The sequence below is a fragment of the Lonchura striata genome, chromosome 14 (assembly GCF_050655825.1).
Source record: "Lonchura striata isolate lonStrDom1 chromosome 14, ASM5065582v1, whole genome shotgun sequence".
Taxonomy (NCBI): Eukaryota; Metazoa; Chordata; class Aves; order Passeriformes; family Estrildidae; genus Lonchura; species Lonchura striata.
In genome coordinates this window covers 4,123,258-4,139,385 of record NC_140716.1, presented here as the reverse complement: position 1 = coordinate 4,139,385, position 16,128 = coordinate 4,123,258, and the positions used below count along the sequence as shown (strand labels likewise).

Below are 16,128 nucleotides of genomic sequence, written 5' to 3'. Positions count from 1 at the left end.
TCAAATATTTAACTTGGGATCTACTTGCTCTATATTGTTCTGAGTCTTATTATTTTATTTACCCTTTTTTAATTTTATTTTTTTTTTAACTTTCCTTACAGTGGAACTGTATCCTGTGTTTGTTCTGATGTGGACAAAGCATAGTCACAGTGACAAGAGTGTAATGAGTCAATAAACACAACTGACCTAGATCATTCACTTGTTTTGCTTGGGTTTTGTAAATCTTTTTCATTTCTGGTGTTTTATTCATATGTTGTGATGTTTGATGTCTGGTTCAAGACGAGGGCTGGATATAGAAGAATTCACTTGCTGTGATTAATTCAAACAACTAGGCTGTTTCTTCCCTATAAATTTGATCCACAAAATTAAGGTTTTTTATGTTGCTCCTTATTTACTTTTTTAGGTCTACAGTCTGGATTCTCAAAAGTTAAATAAATTGTGTTAATATTTACATTTTTGAGGAGTATGAAGACATTCTTTGATACTGAAAAGTCATAATTCTTGTTATGCCAACTCTTCACCATTAGTTTGCTAATTATTTTGTAACTATGTAACGTTGGCTCAAAAAAAACCCATCTGGAGTTTTTATGTTCTTCATCAAACTAAACAAATGTGACCAAGAAGCCTCATGGGAAAGTCTCTGTTATTTTTCTTTATGTCTAGAAATCAGAGCAAAGACCTGTGCAGTGACAGCAGCATATTTCCCTTTTCTTGAAAATAAATAGTCTTTTCTAGGGTCAAAATGGGAAACTGAAACAGTAATTTTGGTTACCTTAATGCTCTTTTATTGTATCAGCTCTTAAGAATCACTCCAATAAGCAGGGAGGCAATAGGCATGGTTTGGACATGGGTTTGTGATTGAGAACACACTTTCTTTTCATTAATTGCTTGGTGTTTTCTCTGGTGTCTGCAGGTGGTTGTCAGCATTTGCTTTTCTGTTGATCGGGCTCCAATTCCTGTTGTGCATCTTTTGCTCCAAAGGGGAAGGGAAATTAATCTATTATTGATCAGGATCCAGTTCCTGTTGTGTGTCTTGTACTGGAGAGGGAAAGGGGCATTAATCCACTCTGGGCTCATCATTCAAAGCATCTGCAGGCTGTACCTGGCAACAGGGGCTGTGTTCCATCAGGTAGTTTGTATTTGTTTCTTTTCTCTCCCCCTCGAGCAATCTTGACATACCCTGTGGTTGTCATGTCTCCTCTCTTCTCATATTCTGTGTCCCAGGCAGAGATTGCACATTCCTGATGCAATCATGTTGTACTAGATGTAATATTTTTCCTATTTGTGTTGGACTCTTAGCTCCTATCCTGCTTTTTTCTAATAGGGGTGTCCATAATTTGATAAAATGAAGCTTTGCATGTATCCTGCAGAGTAATTACCAAGGCATTTCTGCATCCTGTGCAAGCCTGGAAGTCTGTGGGAATTTTAGGGTGAAAGTTTTCTAATATTTTTCTCTCATGATAACTTTTGAAAGTTCTGTTTAAATACTCCATTTCTTTATTGAAGGGTAGGGTACTGGTGATCTCTTCTGTGGAGCATTTTTCTCACATAGACAAATTTCATAATATGAATAAATAAATTTATTTTTGGGTACTGATGCCTGTGGGATCCCATCCTCTTTGGACATGGAGCAGTTTTGCAGTAATTTACAGTGAGGGTAGGGATGAGGGAGGTGCAGCCAACCTCACATTCCAGGCTCTTGATTATTTGGACAATCCTCCCCGTCCCCCTGCTCATGGTCACCTTGTTTGGATTAAGTTTCTTTAGAGGGTTGGGACCTATAAGCAAGCCTCAAAAATAAATCTTACTTTTGTGCTCAAGTCTGAACTCAAACTATTACTTCTTCACAGGAGATAAAGTTTCTCTCAGTTTCTATTGAGGCTGGCTTACCTCATATCTCTGTCACATGAATTTGAGCACCCATTGAAGTAATACACTTAATATTCTGCACTGCAAATACAGACATAGATAAACTTTGCATGTCATAATGTAAAATCTAGGGAAGAACTTAATGTTTATGCATTTCTGAAGGGGAAAGAACCTATTGTGTCTCCAGTCATCTGGCCTGGGTGAGATTTCAGTTCTGTTGGGAAAATTAAGCATCTGAAGTGGCTTTGATAAGGTCTGGGATCTTTACAAGCTGTAAATTACAATATTTCAAATTTCCTGCACCTTACATGTCAATATATGTACAGAGATAAAAATACTGTCTTTGCAGAGATGATAGGGCAGTGTACATAATTACTGTATTTAAATAACAGATGAAAATTCTACAGCTCGTCAGTACTAAAAAAAAGAAATCAGTGTTAGGCTTTGGATGGGTTTCATTCCTGATCAGGCAGGAGGAGAGAGGGAGAAGTTCAGCAGGCTCAGTGATGTGCAGCCATTCACAGCCACAGGTGATAAAAACAAACAGGCCGTGCAAAAGTTGTTCACTCTTTTTCTTCTTCTCTCAGTTTATCTCTGCTTTGTGGGGGATTGCCAGATTCCTGAATTCCACAGTCTGGAGAGGAATTTATGTTCAAAGGGACAGAAAAAAAACCCCAGATCATCCCTTTCCATTTTCTGTTGTATCTTTTTTTTTTCTTTTTCTGTCTCTTAAAAAAAAAAAATTAATATGGCAAACATAATACCAATGCCAATTTACCTAAATATCTTGGGCTGAACTGTTGAACTGTTCCAAGAGCAGCTGGGGATGGCCACCACTGGAGGGCTGGAGGACAAACTCCCTCCTGCCCCAAGTCCAAATCTTTGGTGGTCCCACAGTTTTACTTCTAAAACTGTTTGGGGTCCGTCCTGAAGGCCCTGCAGGTGCTGGGCCCTTGTAGATCCTGGTAATGGCTCAGACAGTGATAAATGAGAAAGTTTAGAAGCAAAGGGAAGATTGGAAATGCTGGGAGTGCAGTGGCTAAAATGGAAAGGAAAATAAAGCAGTGTGAGCTCTCTTTTGGATAACAGTCCCTGTTGGATTAGGACTCTTGCCTGTGGCAGTCCTTCTGTCCATCTATTAAGGGCTAAAATCAGATTAAGAGCACATCCCTTAAGTGTTTTTCAGTGTCACTCAGCCTTGTCTCTGCAGCTTCCCACAGGTTCCCCCCAGACTGATTATGTCTGACAGGGAGGCATCCCCTGGCTGCACTTCTGGGGTCAGTGTTTTTCCCTAAAGCTGCTTTGATTTTCTAGCTAAGAGGAGGGTTCAGAAAGCACATGGGAAAGAAAAAAGGTATTTGCTTTCCAAAAAGGAAGAATATAGCTGGGAATGGTGGTCCCCTGTTAGTGCATTCATCTCACTGTAGCTCTGTTCCTGTGTGCATTTGCATTACTTCCCCATTTCAGTGTATTTAATATTTCCTTCAGAGAAGCTGAAGTTCAATCATTAAATTAAAGGCTACATCAAAAACTGAGCAGTTCTTAAATAGTGAAACATGTTTAAGGGGGGACCATGGGATAGAAAAAAAAGGGAGGAAATGGCCAGAGATGAATGCAAAGAAGCTGAGAGAGAGGAGGAAGAGAAAGAAGAGGTGATGAAAAGCCAGAAACAGAAAAGTGCTAGAAAGCTCAGGCAACAAAAAGTCTGATGAAGTAAAAAAAGGAACAGTGAAAAGGAGAAAAATTCAATTGTTTTTGACAAAGGATTTTAAAGAAAATGTCTGTTTACTAACAATGACATTCTGCATTGGATTTTTGTGTAGCATCAGTCAAGTAAAATCACATCTGTGTGCTGCATGTGGAGGCAGAAGGATGGAGTGGCTTTATTGACAGGCAGGATGAGAAACTTGGGGAGTCTGGGTAGCTGTTCATTATCTGATTGTTTGCAATAACTCTCTGCCTTCCCCAGCCTGATGGAAAGCTGATCTGCCACATCCCATCACCCAAACAAAACCCCAACGTTGCTTATCTCCATTAGGATCTTGGCTACTCTGATACTCCAGCCTGTGGATTTTGTACAAAAGAGTGAAGTTCTGAAAAGCACAGATCCCAAGTTACAGCCCTATTGAGATTTTTACTCTAAAGTAAAACTAAGATCCTCCTTTGGTGTTTCAATTAGCCATAAAACAAAGCTGCAAAGTGCCCTCTGCAAAGGGAATGTCCCTATGGAGTTTGATTTGGCAAGACTGGGGCCCGAGTGAGTTATGAGAAGGAGTTTCTTAGTGCTGCAAAGGGAAACTTGAGCTGTCTTTGAATATAAAATAGGAATATTCATGCTGCCTCCATACTGTTTAGGTAATACTTGGAAATTTTGCTCTTTTCTGTATATGCCTGTTATGTCCATAGCTGCCCTTCATAGGTGCATTCGTGGAAATCCAAATTATGACCCTTTTGAGCCCTCTGTCTCACATCAGTATCAGTTCACTCTCAGCCTTTAGCAGGAGACTGCTTTTTATAAGTTTGTTTCAGGAATGGTACAAAATAACAATAAACACATGCTTTGTTTAGATTCTTGTTACAGTCACTAAGAAATCTCTGCCTATTCCTGGTTGAAGGATGAGGAATGTGCACTTTCTTATCTGCTGAGTGCACACGGGGCCACTTGTGTGGGTGATGGTGGTGACAGCAAAGCCAGCTTCTCCTCTTTGTCTGGTTTTAGTGGGGAGCTGATAAGTGAAACAAGTGGTTTTCCTCTCTTCCAGATGGAGATAAGGTTGGAATGATTACTGCCAAATTAGTCACTGGTTTGTTGATGTTTTAGCGTTCACTGTTGTAAATCTTCATCTTGGGCAGAAGTTGTGGGGAGCAGTGATGCTGAGGTTATTTCTTCTAATCAGTAACAAGCTCCTAATCTGATTATCAGCTTTTGTTTTCTGGTTTGGTTTGTTTTGGCTTTGTTTGATTTTTTTAATTACTAACTGGAAAATTTCTGCCATGAATACCTATAAGACCAGCATGGAAATCTTAGAAAATAGATTTTCCTACATGATGGCATCATGTTTCCAGGAATGTTGGTGAGGAGGTGTAAAAGTTACCAACAGCTTGTGTTTTGAGATCCTGTGTGTGTTTCATAGAGATGCTGTGTCAGGTTGACAGAGCATATTTAGGGGAAGAAATAAATATCTGCGTACTCTTTAAGTACTGTTCTTGAATGCTTGAATTTATTCAGAAGTGTGGGTGGTATTCTTTAAATTTTTGAAATTATGATCCACACTTCCAAGTCCTGTACTACACTAACTGCTGTCCATTAGAAAAACATCCAAAGGTAAAGGATTTGTCATTGAGAGATCTGCTAATCTTGTATATTTTCGGAGCCCCATGACCAAAGCCTTTTTCCATCAAACAAATCAAATCCAATGTCAAATGGTTTTTGGCCTGCTGGGTATGATTTAAGCAAACAGTCTGCTGACTGTTTTCTGTTCTTTAGGGCATTACCTTAAATTTTAGGGTCCATACCTTGCATTTCCCAATTCCCCATGCTGCTTAATGGGCATGGATGAGCCTCCTGTGCAGAAAACATTTGATGAACTGGCTTGCTTTTCCATCAGTCTAGTTTTATTTTTATTACTTTTCCCTGTAATTTGTTTATTGGTTTCCATATCTTTGAAAATTTTATTATTGTGTTATTCAAGCTAAAAAATAGCTAATTTTTCTTTCCCAAATGAGTTGCTTGAAGCAAAGTACCTATGAATACATGGATATTTTAATTCACTTACTAAATGCATACAGAGAAAATTTACAAGCTATCTTTTTACCATTTTTTAAGTGTCTGCTGACTGTTGCATAAGCTGAATTATTTACAGCATGAAGCTTCACAAAAGAGTAACAGATTTGGGTTATTTACTTTTGTGATAAGAAAAGGGGATTGAAGTTGCTGTGATATGCTGCTTTGTTAATTTTATATTTGTTCCCCAGTGTGTAAAATCTTTTTAAAGAACTAACATGAGTATTGGCAGACTCTTTTGAAATGGTATGGAAGGGGTAAGATTAAACAAAACATGAAAAGGTCTTAAAAATATAAGTCAGCAAGTGTTTGATAAAAGTGCTCAACGGTAGAAAACCTTTAGGATGCTTAATTTATTTGCTCTGTCTTTGAGAATATTCCTGGATGGAGGGCAGGGGCCAGTTCTTGGGAGTTGTGGGGTTGTAGTGCTGGCTTGGTTGGAGCGGCGCCGGGAACGCCATCGGGAACGCCCCTGGAGACGCAAAGCTGGGTGAGGCTGGAGGGTGACGCCTGCAGCGGTGCCTGGAAGGTGCCATCCTTGCTGTCACAGCCCTGGCTGTCCCCGGGGCCTCACCAGGTGTGTCTGTGCCCTGCAGGTGCCAGCAGCCCCTCGGCCAGCGCGGCTCCTGCCATGGTCATCCGCCCGCACAACACCAGCGTGGCGGCGGGGAGCAGCGAGGCCACCCTGGAGTGCGTGGCCAACGCCAGGTATGGGAACACCTCCTCAGCTGCTCTGGGACTCTGTCCTCCCTAGAGAACAGCAGAGGATGTTATTTTCATCTTTTTGTTGTTAATAATTTGGAGATTGAAGAAGGACGCTCACTTTTCAGAGTGACCTTATGAGTGATCTTTGTCCAACGTTACTGAATTAAACCTGTTGATTTTTCTGGCCAAATGAGGGTCAGGCAGGGGTGCTTTCCCACCTTGGCCTCTCATGGAAAGGAAAAAAGTGCTATTCAATCAGCAGACATTATCTTTGGAAAAAATTATGGTGAGGTTTAATAATATTTTGGCTGTTGCCTATCAACAGCAGAGGTGATGCTGTTGAACAGTTGGTGCTTCCCAGTAAATAAATTTAGTGAAGATCTCCTATGAAGTAATTTTTTCAGGCATTCTCATTTTACAGTGATTATTGCTCAACTGTTCATAATGCACTGTAATACAGAATTCACAGTGTTCCTCCTATGTTTCCATCTAGCTGGCCTTGAATATCAGTGGAAGTGAATAGTTGAAGTCCTTGGGTGATAACACCAACTGATTTACTTTGCCCTCTGAGGGCAGAAATGTTCTTGATATGATTAATATTGTTTTGGTAATTGAGTTGTAATGAAAGCACTTCCCATGCAACTGATTCCCATAGCAGTATTTACTCCTTTTGCTTGGAGAAATCAAATTATTAGCACTTAGGTTCTATTGCTGTATCAATTAGCTGTACTTGCATAATGCCACTTGAGTAGTCTGTAGTCCTTGATGTGTAGAAGTTATACATGTATTTACTTTCTAACAGTGTGTTTTGGGGATAGAGGAAGACTTAAAGAAGTTTTATAATCTGTAATATTATATTCCTCCTGTGTATAAACATATATATATGCACACAGCGATTATCCTGCAATATATATGTTTTATGATTTTATTCTTGTATTTTTTTTGCCAGACCTCTTGAGAGGCTGAGCGTGACCTGGAAGAGAAATGGAATCAAGATCACCAGTGGCATCAGCAGCTTTGGGAGACGCCTCACTATCACCAACCCGACCTCTGCTGATGTGGGGATGTACTTCTGTGAAGCCAAGCTCAGAGAAAGCACAGAGGAACCAGCAAGAGCTAAAGCTTTCCTTTCCATATTGGGTAATTCTTGAGGCAATGTGTTTTTTAGTAAAAAAGGTTCTGGGCTGAGGTATAATAGGAAATAAAATTGATATCTTAATATTTCATTGACCTTACATTTGAACCTTTCTTCAGAGAACAGAACAAAGAAGGTGAAGGAGGGTTATCTTCCAAATTAATTCAGCCGTTCTTCCCTGCTAATATAAATTCATCAAATAGATTTTTTTAAACACTGCTGTGATTGTAAATCCCCTGCGAAACTATACGTTTAATGGGAAATTTGAGAAATACAGTAGTAAAATCCTTAATGGGCAGCTTCCCTAGCTTGGCTTTTAGGTTTTAAATCCTGATTAACTCCTGCCTTGCTTACATCCAGTTTTCATATGTCAAGTGCCTGTATCTTTGCAGGAAGGCTTTCAGGAGCACTCCTGTGCCTCGTGTGCTGCGGGTGCAGCCGGGGCCAAGGACGTTCTGCAGGCACAGAGCATTGCTGAGGCAACAGGACAGGGAAGGAATTGCCATTAAAGCAGCTCTGTTTGCTGGACCTCCAGCTCCCAGGGAAACTTTGGAATTAATGCTGTTAAAGGGGACATTGCTGCCCTTTCCTTGCCTGTTTCCACCACCACCTCCTCTCCGAGTGTTGCTGTAGGGAGGAGGTTGGAATTTGGAAATGGTGGTTCTTGGCATGTCTGATGAAATTCTGCACATTAGCACAGTGCACACAGCACTTTTAGACTGAAAGTGGTGGTTTAGACTAGGGACACTGAGATGTTTTCAGCCAGACATGATTGTGTAAAGTCAAGCTTTTATCTGTGGGAGTGTCCTGGGGAGGCTGGAGCCCTGGCAGTGCCAGCAGTCGCGGTGTTGCTCAGGGTTCAGGCACGTGCACTCCTGGAGCTTTGCAGAGGGAATGCAGCCCACAATTCTTTACATCTTTGAGCCTCTGAAAATACAATTTTAAAGACTGCTGTATGATTTGTATTCTGCTAAAGCAATTTGTAGTAGCTGCTGTTAAGTGAGAAAGCAGCTCTTCCCTCTGCAAAGCTCCATTCTGGATTCTTTTAGAGCACTGTGTGTTTGTTATATTTACTACCTGCTGGACAAACTTTGGTTGCAGTCTCTTTCCTTGCCCTCTGGTCCTTGGAGTTATTACCTTCTCTTTAAGGAGCAGAGATGAATTTCACTTATTTATAGGTTTTGTTTAAATTTTTCCTTATGAATAAGATTTTATAGTAGCTGGTTTGCCTTTGTTGCTGTGATGTCAGATCCAGCCTAATGCAATACTTAAAGCAGCCTCTTGGTTAATGCAAAAGACTCTTAAATACAGTTACAATAAAACTGAAAAATAATCACTGGGGAATCATATTAAACTAGCAGTGCTTTAGTAGCTTACCTGCTCTCTTATTTTTAAATGTTTTATTTATTTCCTATCCGGTTTTAGGAGGCTGTCAGGGAATGAAGTTATGAAAAGGTCTGTAGATAAGAACAAGCAGATGAAAGAAAGCAGAAACAAATTGGTTACCAATTACTTTTATTTCCTTCTGATGGAACACGACACTTCAGATGCAGGTGTTTACTCAACGTGTCAGCAAAGCCTGATAGATTTCTTTATTTATGAGTTTCTTGAGCTTGCAGGATGGATCTCTAATTCGAAACAGGGAGCCAAATCAAAGGATTAGTAGTTAATGCATAACTTATATTCAGCTTTAGAATTCTTGGATGGATCTGGCTGTCATTTAATTAGTCAAGGGACGAGTTCTAGAGGAAAGTGCAGAGAAGATTCAAACCTAAGGCTTTCTGCAGTGTATCTCTCCTAGTCCATGGGGGCAGTACTTAGAGAGAATCAGGAATGCTTGTCCATTTGCATGCATAAAATATTTGTAGTGTGGATGTGTAGATTGGGAGCTGATAATGAGCTGTACTTCTTGGGAGAATAACACAGTGTGGACTTAATGAGGGGTCTCAACTAACAGGAAAAAGGAAATTGTCTTAAAAGAAGAGGTTTGTTTGCAGAATGGGAGAAATCAAATGCAACCCCTCAATAGCATAGCTGTGAGAGCTTCTGTGGATCAAGAGGGAAAAATATTTTGCTATTAATAGATAGAACAGGGGTAGCAAAAAGATGCATCAAAGATGTCAAAAACAGTGAGTTAATCAAAGCTTTTTTCCAAATATATCAGTCCTTGACTTTTCCAGCTAAGTCATACAATTTGAGTGTGGCTCAGATGGTGACAAAAGTTCTATTAGAAGGCAGTGGAACTTAGCACAAAGGATGTACTCAAATTATTATTTGTGACCTACAGTATTATCTCAGAAGTTTTTCTGGATATTTCTGAGACTATAGCTCAGTCTGTAAATTAAAACCACAATAATATTGAAGAAACCTGAATCTCCAATGTATCAGAGTAGTACTGCATAAGCAGGAGGAAAATCCCCTAGTTGTGTGCTGCTGCACTTTTCTTCTGAATGTGGCAAAGAGCTCCCTGACATCTTCATATTGTTCCAGAAAAGATAAACGGAGGTGGTTCCAAACCTTGGTTTTATTAGCTGCAGTTGTTATAAATTTTTAAAGGGTATCATGTTCCTCGCTTGGCAGAGTAACAGTTTGGGAAAGATTTGTTGCAGATTAGATAAGAGCACATTTGTTTTATCACTAACAGTTTGAAGATTAAGTAATTTAAAGAGTCTTCCCATGAACAAACCAATTTGAAAGCTGAGATAATCTTAAATTCTTTTGCTCCACTTCTGCAAGTTTTCATGACAAATGGCAATAGTCATTTCTTAAGTGACTGTTCTACGGGAAATTATGAATTTTAGGAGCTCAAAAAAATGGGGAACCAAAGTCTTCCACTGTATGAAATCCAAAGTGCTCTTTAAATTAAATGTAGTCAGATAGTAAAATCTGAAAAAAATGAGAAAAACAATTTGATGAAAGGGCCTGGCATGATGAGTGGATGTACAGAACTGAGGGCTGACGCCCTGTTGGTCTGTCCAAAGGAATACAAATGAATTAAACAGAGTCAAAGGAGAGGGCTTCCCTTCTTTTGGAGAATATTTTGTGCCCAGAGATCAACATTAAAAGACATGTTATTCTCTTCTTGGGAGGATTCAGCTCTGTGGGACCACAGGATTCAGGAACTCAGAAAAGTTCCAGTGCTGGGCTGAAGGGCCCACCTGGCTGGGCTCTGACATGGACTGTGGGGCTGTTTCTCCCTCCCTGTTCTCCAGGAGTGTCCAGATGCTGAAGGGTCTTCTTTGTCCGTTTCTGCTGCTCAGGAATTTGCACTGTGTGCACAGAACTGCCAGAGCAGAAGTTATTTCCCTCTGTAGCTATGAGCACTTCAGTGCCTCGTGCTCAGGCCTCTGGAAACAGCAGCTCTCGTGGCTCCAGCTTAGACACTTTGAAACACTACAGATGCCTTCTTTGAAAGCAGTAGAAATAATTTTTCATGTGTGGTGCTTAAGGGAAGATCCTGATGACTGTGTTCATCTACTGTGTAAGAAAATAATAAGTTTTCAGGGAAACTATAATACAAAATGTCTTCGGACTCGCCTAATCACAGTTTGGGCTCAAAGGAAAAAACTATTTGCAGCTTTTGATTTGTCAGGGCTCAGAGATTCTGAGATGGACACAGACATTCTGCCTGGAGCCTAAGTGCAACAGGACCTACCCCAGAGGGAAGCAGTGGGACCTCTGGGCAGCCCAGCTCTGTCTCTGGTATTCCCAACAAGCTCTTCCTCCTTTCAGCCCTGCGGACAGGACATGTGTTCCCTGGGCTGTCATTTCAGAACACACAGACTGCAGCTCACAGTGGGGGTAGCAAGAAACCACACAGATCTTTTCATCTCTCTCTGTTTTAACCTGATATTCATGCAAAGAAACTTCCTGCTCCAAGGAGCCTGCTGTACCTGCATCCACAGTGGGGCTTCTCTCCCAGCATGGCCAGTCTGATCTTCTGTTTGGAGTTAGACTTTGTACCTACAAGGGGCTGTCAAGCTTCCAGTTCCTCTTCCTTTAGAAGATAGTCACCAAATAAATTAGTTTATGGTAATGCTGGAGGAAGACTTCCATGTTGAAGGCTCAATTTCCCTCTTAAATATGTAGCTCTGAGTTTCTGAGAGATTCAGGAATTGCAGCTTTGGAGGAGCCCCTGGGGCTTTCTCTGTTCTTTCTGACTTTCATGTGTGTATCTAGGATTAGGTCACACATCTCCAGTGCAGCTTGAAGGGTATGTAATGGATGCTGACTGCTATCTTTTGAATGCTAAAATCAGTGACCATGTAACTCTGCACAGGGGAAGTTAGAACAGGATCAAATTTTGCAGGCTCCCAAGGGCTTTTCTAAGACACATCTTCCCAGTGATGTCTGGAGTGAAAAAAAAAAAAAAAACCAAAATCCTCAACAACTATTAAAAACACCAATTTATATTCAAATACTATTTCCCCCCCTTGCTTCTACTTGACATTTTAGTGAAGATCAAACACCAATACAATATCTGAACAATGCACTGTTTCTTTCAGTCTAATGTGGGCTGTGACCCCTCCCGTTGCCACACACCACAATGCCAGCAGGGTGAACTTGGAGTAATGGGTCCTTTCCTAGTCTAACTATTGTGATTCTATAATTTCCAAAAAATTTAAATGTTTGACCTGATACTGGCAAATTACTGTCATTCCTAAAAATTGCCATGTGTGGGGACTTGTGTCTGGCATATTATATTCTTTGGAAGACATAATAATTTCACCACACATATTAAATTTCAACACATGATTATTGCCTACAACAGTAAATGTTAAATTCATACTGTGTGATTCAAACCAAGCCTTATAAATATGCAGTGGAGTCATGTATACAGCCACCCAGAATGCCCCCTCAGAATGCCATCTGACCCCTATAAATAGTGCTGCATTTTTATGGCCTCTTTCTGACAGTCATTCACCAGGTGCTGTACAACCCAAATTCAGATACTCTGAATTTCTCCCTTGCAGTTAATGCTGGGCATTCAGACCCTTGGGCACAAAACCTGTCAGATGATGCATCTGACACCTCTGAAAAGTGAGGAGTTGAGGTTGCAGTTGCCTAGCACCTGTAAATGGAGCTGTTTCCTCCACAGCCCAAGTTCTGTTGACTTCACAGGACCTTTAGAGCATCCATGCTGCCAGTGAATGGCACATGAGTGTGGAAAAGCTCCCAGCTGCATGGAAAACTCAGACTTCTTTACTTGGAGAGTGACAGAGCACTGGAAGAGGCTTCTCAGAGAGGTTGTGGAGATGATAAAAACACACCTGCAGCCTGCCCTGGATGAACCAGCAGGGGGACTGGCCTGGGTAATTTCTAGAGGTCACTTCCAACCCCAGCCATAATGAGATTCTGTGTGAAATCACTCTTTTATTCGTCTCAAAACCCCTTAGGGTATCCCTACACCAATATTCCTGAAATTCCCTAATTTCTTGCACCACCAGGGCTAATTTTCCACATCTGATAGATTTTGGCACAGCTCTGCTGTCCATGTGCTATTCTGGATCTTCCAGAAATCCCTTATCAATCAGCCTTGCCATCCCACCCAGGCTTGTCTCAAGTTTTAGTCAGTACAGGCCATAAATTGCAGAGTTGCTCATGGAAGGTTTTCTGTATCAGTGCTTATCTTTCAAGAATAGGATCTGATTCATCTGTGGGCAGCTTCTGTCTCTGTGTCAGGTGTCACATTTGGCAGTGCCTCCAGCTGCTGGAGTGGCTGTGAACAGAGTTCAGCAGGCTTTAGTCTGGGGGAAAAGGTGAGTCTGCACTTCAAGAGTAGAAATCAAATCTGTTGGCACCAAAAGTCCTCTGGGATTTGCCTGTAGCCTTTAGATTGCATCTTTCTGCTGCTCCTGCTCTTTTTCTGTCTTGTCTGCTTCTGTTTCTCACTGCTCCTTTCAGAAAAACTGATGCGAGTCTTCTTTTTAGAGCATCACATCCCGTTTGCTAAGTGACAGTTGTCACTGACTTCAGGCTCTTTGTCACGTAATTCATTGCTTGATACCTGCTCCCCTAAGCATCTCTTAATGTCAGAAGTTTCCTTGAGGGTGACAAACAGCCTGTGTGGGATTTAAAGGAAGGAGCACAGGTTGCAGATTAGGATTTTGGGAGGGACACTGGGAAAGACAGCTGTGTAAATCTGCCAGGTGTACATGCAGGAGCTGTGCAGCAGCAGCACATAAACAGAGGTCATGGAACCACCAGCAGCTTTGAGGTCACATTGGGTGCTTTGCAGCTGGACTGCAGGCCCACAGTGAAGATAAATCTGCAAATTTATCACTGGTGTGCGAGTATGTTGCTGATCCAGGAGAAAGTTTGAGAGCTGGTGGCTGAAGGTTGCCAAGTGTAGAGTTTGGCCTGTTAAGGGCAGAATCCTTTATAAAAGGAAAGATGCAGTCAGGACCTTCCTAAGCAAAAGATAAACTTCAGTGATGGGAGAGACATTCACAGAAGAAGCCCAGACTTAGAAGGAAATGTCTAGATTTGTGAATGTGTCTGGATGCCTTCCTGGCCCGTTGTTGCTTTGTCCTCACCCCACAATCACATCAGATTGCCATAGAATGAAAGATTAAAATTTTACTGTGAGAGATGGATGTGTGGACACTGACCTGTGCAGCCACGGACAGGACACGTAGATAAGGACACTAGGCTGAAGGTTTGGAAATTCAAAAGTTAACATCCAGGGAAATGGAGCACAAGAAAAACACCAGGCGGGACTTGGAGGATGGCATGAGAGGAAGGAGAGTGCTCAGAGTAAAAACGGACTTAGATGAATTGCAGAGGACTCAGCAACTTAGCTGATCAAACATGTCAAAGTGTGTGCCATCAGTGAATTTCAATTAAACGTTCAGCTTTTCAATTTGTTGTTGAGATTAACGCATGAGATCATATGCAATAAATCACAGCTTATTATGCATGTTTATTAATAGCTTTATATTTAGGCAGTGAGGATCAATAATGTTAACACATGTATATTATTAGAATATAATAAATCAGGTAGCTTGTTTTTATTGGTTTTGCTGGGTAAACAACTATTCCAGGCTGTTTGCAACCTCCCCTCCTCCCCTGCATAGCATGCTGAAGACTAATATTGATTTGCTTTATTTGGAATGAATACAGAATTGTAATATCCATTGGTGCTCAGACAAACCCCAGTTCTGTACACCCAAGCAAGTATTTTATTGGAGTGAGAGGGAAGAACTGCTGGGAAAAGGGAGGTTCTGTTCTAAGCTGGTGCCTCCTAATTCACCCCTGTGTAATGACAGCCATGCTTGCTATACTGCAGGTAGCAACAAGATTGTGCAGGATAAATTTATATGGTTTTGATTTTATTTATTAAAATGCTGATGCCATAGCAATAATATAACCACAAGTTCTTTTCTCCAGTCGTGTTTGGTGAAGAGGTTTGAGAGCAGGTCAGCTCAGATGACCTTGGATATTGCAGCTTCCTACGTATTTTAAAACATACTCAATTTTCCTTAAAATGGAAATACAAATAACTCAGTTTCACAAGCTACTTACATTGCCTTTTCTGTATTTCCTAAAACTTACCAGTGAGTTTCGTTATGCTGCAAGAGAACTGCATTTATAATCAAGTAAAATCCTTCTAAAACCAGTACTCAGATGATAATTGCATTGAACAAACTATGACAGTTTTTAGTTACCATGATAATGACTGCAACCTTAGTGCCTCTGGGACTTTGACATGATGCTCTTCAATTTTATGCTGCATAGAAGAAAGAGTTACATGCCAGCATACTCTGCAATTTCTGCAGTCTGGTCTTTGTTTAATTAAACATCTAATATCTTTTCTTTCGCCCTAATGATAAAGTGGAGATTTTTATGATTATTACTATAACTTCAATTAAAGCATTAAATCTGTTTGCTTTCATGAAATAAAACAGTTGAGAGGAATTTCTTCTAATTATGCTGCACTTGTCCTCTGATGTCGACTCTGTGACATGCCATGGCACTTTATTTGACATACTTCACACCTTGCTGAGGTGAAATGCAGTCTAGATACTGAAGCAAACTATCCTATAAAATGTACATTGTAAATATAAACCTTTATAAACCTCTCGGGAGGGCCTTTCTAAGCAAAAAATTAACATGTTCCATGATTCAGCCCTATAAAATGAAAAGTAGCCCCTGCTCTGAGTATTAATTTGCAGTGCAAACCCCTAAATCTTTACCTTCCATTGACTTGACTCTGGAATTCATACTCAGCAAAGGAAACATTGTCAGGCCTTATTTTTATGATGTTTTTACTACCAAAAATCCCCCAAATAGAGACAAACAAATCTGTTTGTAACCCCTCACATCAAATTCACCAGCCATGGAGGGATTCTGTGATTAATATTCTTTTATGAGCTCCTGTTTATCACCTTGCTGTGGCTTTGCTTGTTGACTTTTGTTTTCTTTCCCCAAGAACCTCCGTATTTCACGGCTGAACCCCAGAATGTGATTTTGGCTGAGGTGGAGAAGGACGTGGACATCCTGTGCCAGGCCATGGGTGAGTGCACAAAAGTGTTCCAACCTGGACTGATGGCATGTGTCTGTCCAGTTTGGAAGAAATCATCTTACATAAACCATCTTTGGAAGTTTTTAATGTTTAGAAGTCTCTGTGGTATTG

General features: G+C 40.7%; 1 protein-coding gene across 10 annotated transcripts in view; it reads left to right on the top strand.

Moving 5' to 3' along the window:
* The window catches only part of SDK1 (sidekick cell adhesion molecule 1), a 378,688-nt gene that overhangs the window by 222,662 nt on the left and 139,898 nt on the right, over nt 1–16,128 (top strand). For all 10 annotated transcript variants that reach the window (XM_085592158.1, XM_085592155.1, XM_085592154.1 and 7 more), the window contains 3 exons: nt 6,250–6,361; nt 7,308–7,498; nt 15,925–16,008. In XM_085592158.1, the coding sequence (XP_085448284.1) occupies nt 6,250–6,361; nt 7,308–7,498; nt 15,925–16,008 (387 nt within the window). The remainder of the gene's footprint in view (nt 1–6,249; nt 6,362–7,307; nt 7,499–15,924; nt 16,009–16,128) is intronic.